We start from the raw sequence: 4,375 nt of genomic DNA on the forward strand, positions 1-4,375 counted from the left end.
TGTTTAAATTTGAGCTCTAACAAGATTAGCAGGAAAACTCTTTATTCACAAGTTTGTTCATTTTACGTCTGAGGTTGTTTTATAGGATTCTTGGGCTGGGATGCTGAAGTTGGTGAGGCCCATATTTCACCCCCAGTTTTGAGATTGCAAAGTGCTGTGCTCCATATTCTTTTTCAAGAAAATATGTTTCAGTCCTTTAACCAATGTTTTCTTTTGTAGAAATCCAGTGTGGAATTGCTGCATAAGCAGGGATGATTATACAGAGAGTAGTGCTGAACTCACGCCCTGGTATGTATTTCTCTCCAGTGAAGGAGCAATGTGGTAGTTATGGTTGCCTAGGGGTAGAAACAGACACTAACTTAGGGTATTGACATTTATATCTCTTAATATTGCATGCACAAATTAATAAGGTTGGTTGTGAGGTGTGTTTATTTAGTCTGTATATACAGATTTCTAAGCTCTTGGATGATTACAAAAAGGACTAATGTGTAATATAGAAAAGAAAACCCTTATTGTAGGGACTCAAAGCGAAGAAAGGTTGGCAAGCATTGCTTTTTAGTTCTGACATTTGTTCTTTTTGCATTTTAAGAGGAGACTAAAATATTCTGTCACTATTAATTTTTGCCTCCTTTTTGTAAATATTGCCTTTTTTCTTCCTCCCATGTTTCAAAGTGTTTGTTTTTTAAGCTTGCACTCTGGAGGATTTGTTTAGTTCCTTGCTTATACATTTGCCTTATTAGGGGTGTCAGCACAGTATTTCGAATAGTGAGTTTATAAAGTGTCTGTTACAGAAGACCCACATTAAGTGTGCATTAAGTTTTTGGGGAGTATTGTTTGCTGCTCTGTGCCAAAGTAGTCCTAAGAGGTAAGAGAACTACGGTGTGACCTGCCAATAAGCCTTTGCTAATGCAAATGGAATGTTATGGCACTGATCTCTTGTGGTCACCCAGTCACTCTGACCTGCAACACACCTGGGTGTCTGTCTCTCTCCTTTTGGTGCTCGTGGTTCCAGTTATCAGTCTAATCTGCATCTGACTGGCATGTGGTGCCGGCCTGAGGTTGAAGCCTCCAGTTCTGGGCTACTGGCATATGTTGTACAGATGTTTCTGGGAAGCTTTCATTTAAGGAGTTCTACCCGTAGGTGTGAGGGGATGCTCTTGCAGCATATGCATGTGCAGTGGCAAGGGTCTGTATTCCCCAAATCTCACCGAGTCAGAAGAGACTGAAAGGTGAGAGCTTAAAACTTACGTGGTTAAAATTTATGGTCATTTGCTACTGGCAAAATAGTGCATGATGGTTTTGTTATGTGAGAGGAGTCCCAGTGCATGTCTTTGTTTTGAAAGTGCAGGGCTTTCCAGTACACAGGGTACACAGAACCGTGTTTTTAAGAACAGGAATGTCCTTCCTCCCACCCTCACCACCCCCCTTTTTTTTTTTCCCCCCCTAATTGTCCATAAAAATCACTTGTAGCAAAGAGAATGGCAGGTGTCAGTCAGTGCAGGTGCCTGGTACTGGCCCAGGTGAGTGTAAGCTGACAGGTGAGTGGGTCTTCAGTTGGGATGGTGGCAGTGAACCCAGTTAAATCGTGGGCTGTGACACGGAATCTGAAAGCTGGTCAGTAGTTCTGTACCTGAGTGAAGATACAGCCTAATTTACTCTAAAAAGGACCTTCCCATATGAGTTAAGGGAAGCTCTTCATTCATTCATTTGTTGGATTTTAAAATAATTGTAGGTAAGAACGGAGTGCCAGTGGCTGAAAACTTCCGGCTGGAGCAAAGCACAATAGCAGACACGATCCAGGCAGGACAGGTGCGTGTCAGGACACTTCATCTCTCTGTGGATCCTTACATGGTATGTGATGCACTTGGACCTAAGACAGAATTTGTTTTTCAAAATATCTTCAATTCTGTACCTATCATGGTGTTTAACACCAAAGTTACCAATTACAGGGCAAATATATCTAGTAGAATAACTCAGTAATTCTGTTCATTCTGATGGAGTTATATTGGGAAGGGATTTGTCATTAATGTGCCTGTGATATAGATATAGGAATGTGACTTGATAGGGACAGGAAGAGACTGTGAGCCCTCAGATTTGGTTGTATCAGCTTTTTCTGAACTTTGTCTTTTTTATATACATTTTAAAACTTTTCCTATGGAAGGAAGTATTTTTCAATGGATGGGAGTGTGGGTAGGGTAAGAAGAATATTTCATGATGAAGCAAGAGAGGAACATGGTCAGGCAAAAAAAATTCTAGACAACACACATTAAATGTTATTTAGCTATTACAATTTTGTTTACAAAGGACAGCCAGATTTTCTCCTTAAGTTGGTGATGGCAGGACAAAAATCTGTCAATACTTCGTAAACAGTGCAAACAGAGAGAGGGAGAGAGGATTAGTGAATGTAGCCATAACCAGCACTTGCACCTAACTCTGCAAACCTGTAGACCTCGTGTGGTTGGGAGAGTTGTGAGTTGAAAGGAGGGTGAAGGTGGGAGGAGAGTCAGCTGGACACAGTCTGCTGGAATGTACAGGTTTGCTATAAAGAGAATTCTGATCCTTTGTTCCCTGCATAGTTGGAGATAGTAGAAAAGAAACAGTCTCTATTTCAGGAAGTAGGTTTAGCTTGGGGATTAAGGAAGAGTTTAGAAATCCTGAAGTACTAACTCAGGCAACTGGGGGAGATATGAAGAAAAAGACTTCAGATTTCAAAATGTTTCATTAAACTGATATCTGTCAGGGATGGTCTACATAGATCTAACTGTTCTTCAGTGCATAGGCATGGACTAAATGACTTGTGGGTGTTTTTTTTCAATCTTATATTTCTATGATTCATCAAGTTAAGGAATGGCATTCATAGGATTCTTATCAGACCTGAGCCAGTTGTCTTCAGCTGCATGGCTCACTTTGATGTCTATAGAATATGTTGGCTTTGGTAACACTGCTGGAGGAAATCAGAATGCTTCATCCTCCTTTTGTACTGAGCAAACAAGATGGGAGAGGGGGATCTAAGATAAGATGATTAATATTTGAGGTTTATCAAAAGAGTTTGAGTAGCCCTTTGTGTTTGAGGTTTTAAACATGTCTTGACTTCATCTGAGCTCCTAAACAATCCATGTGAACCACCAGAGCCTCTCATTAGAGCCTGTCTTTCAGCGGTGCCGAATGAACGAGGACACGGGCTCAGATTACCTCCTGCCCTGGCAGCTCTCGGAGGTTGCTGACGGTGGAGGCGTTGGGGTTGTGCTGGAGAGCAAGCACCATAACCTTGCTGAAGGAGACTTTGTAGCTTCCTTTAATTGGCCCTGGCAGACAGTGGCCATTCTAGATGGAAGCTTGTTACAAAAGGTAATGTAAATGCAAAGCCCAGATTGACACTATTTTATTTTCCTAAACTTTTTTTTAAATAGCAGCTAATGATACTATTTCCTAGTCAAGAACAAGCCTAAGTGATTAGAGCAATCAGGTCTCAAAAGGCAGATGAATTGACAGGTGGCAAAATCTGTATCAATTTCTCTCTTAACAAAGAAAAATATAAATGCTTTTGTTGGTTACCAGACACGTTGGTGTTGCTTCAGTTGTGGGATTTTTTAATATGTTCCCCTGAAGCTGCTTCTGTTGATTAACTGTTTTAATTATTCTAATTCTAGTAGAACTGATCCATGAGAGTGGAGTCATAATACATAAAAGGCTTTAGATGTATATTAGTGAAATAAATTGAGTTAAATATATTAGTAATTGCTTTTACTAGAGATTTTACATCCACAGAAGAAAGTGTATTCAATATGAAGTTGAAAGTGCAGAGGTAACAATGCATTAGGGATGTTGTGTTGATCATCCTCATAACACAGAAAATGTTTGTAGTTTAAGAATGTACACTTTCCAAAAAACTCCTTCCTTTAGGACCCTCTGCAGTCACAGTATTTCACAAAATGGTGCTATTTTATCCTTTGTGCTAACAGAGGGATACTTCACTGTTTGGGAACTTCTGATCTCCCAACTGCTTTTATGACACTTCCATAATTTAAGTTTTTGTGAGTAACTTTGTTTAAGAACTTTTCCTAAAACTATGGAAATACTGTCTTTGCTTCATTCTGTGTCAGCTTGTTATTAGGGTAGAGATAGTTTATAGATAGCTTGTCTCTGTGGGTCGTACTTTGCCTGGTAAACACCCCAAGTTAGTCTGCTGTCCTCAGACAATCAAACGACGAACAGCAAAACCTCACCGGAAAAGAGCAATGAAACCATCTCCTGCTTCTCTTGTAGCTGGACCCGCAGCTTGTGCACGGACACCTCTCCTACTTCCTGGGGGCGGCGGGGCTGACGGGGCTGACGGCCCTGCTGGGCATCAGGGAGAGGGGACACGTGGCGGCGG

General features: G+C 40.9%; 1 protein-coding gene across 1 annotated transcript; it reads left to right on the plus strand.

Annotated features, from left to right (window-relative positions):
- Positions 1 to 217: 217 nt before the first annotated feature.
- On the plus strand, positions 218 to 4,368 carry LOC103771875 (prostaglandin reductase 2-like; the record flags this gene model as incomplete). Its single annotated transcript, XM_008939227.1, has 4 exons — positions 218 to 288; positions 1,733 to 1,851; positions 3,157 to 3,348; positions 4,267 to 4,368. Coding segments are annotated over exons 1-4 (450 nt in total), but the record flags the coding sequence as incomplete, so codon positions are not given.
- Between the last annotated feature and the right edge of the window lie 7 nt (positions 4,369 to 4,375).

Source organism: Merops nubicus, unplaced genomic scaffold (assembly GCF_000691845.1).
Source record: "Merops nubicus isolate BGI_N331 unplaced genomic scaffold, ASM69184v1 scaffold7670, whole genome shotgun sequence".
Classification (NCBI taxonomy): Eukaryota; Metazoa; Chordata; class Aves; order Coraciiformes; family Meropidae; genus Merops; species Merops nubicus.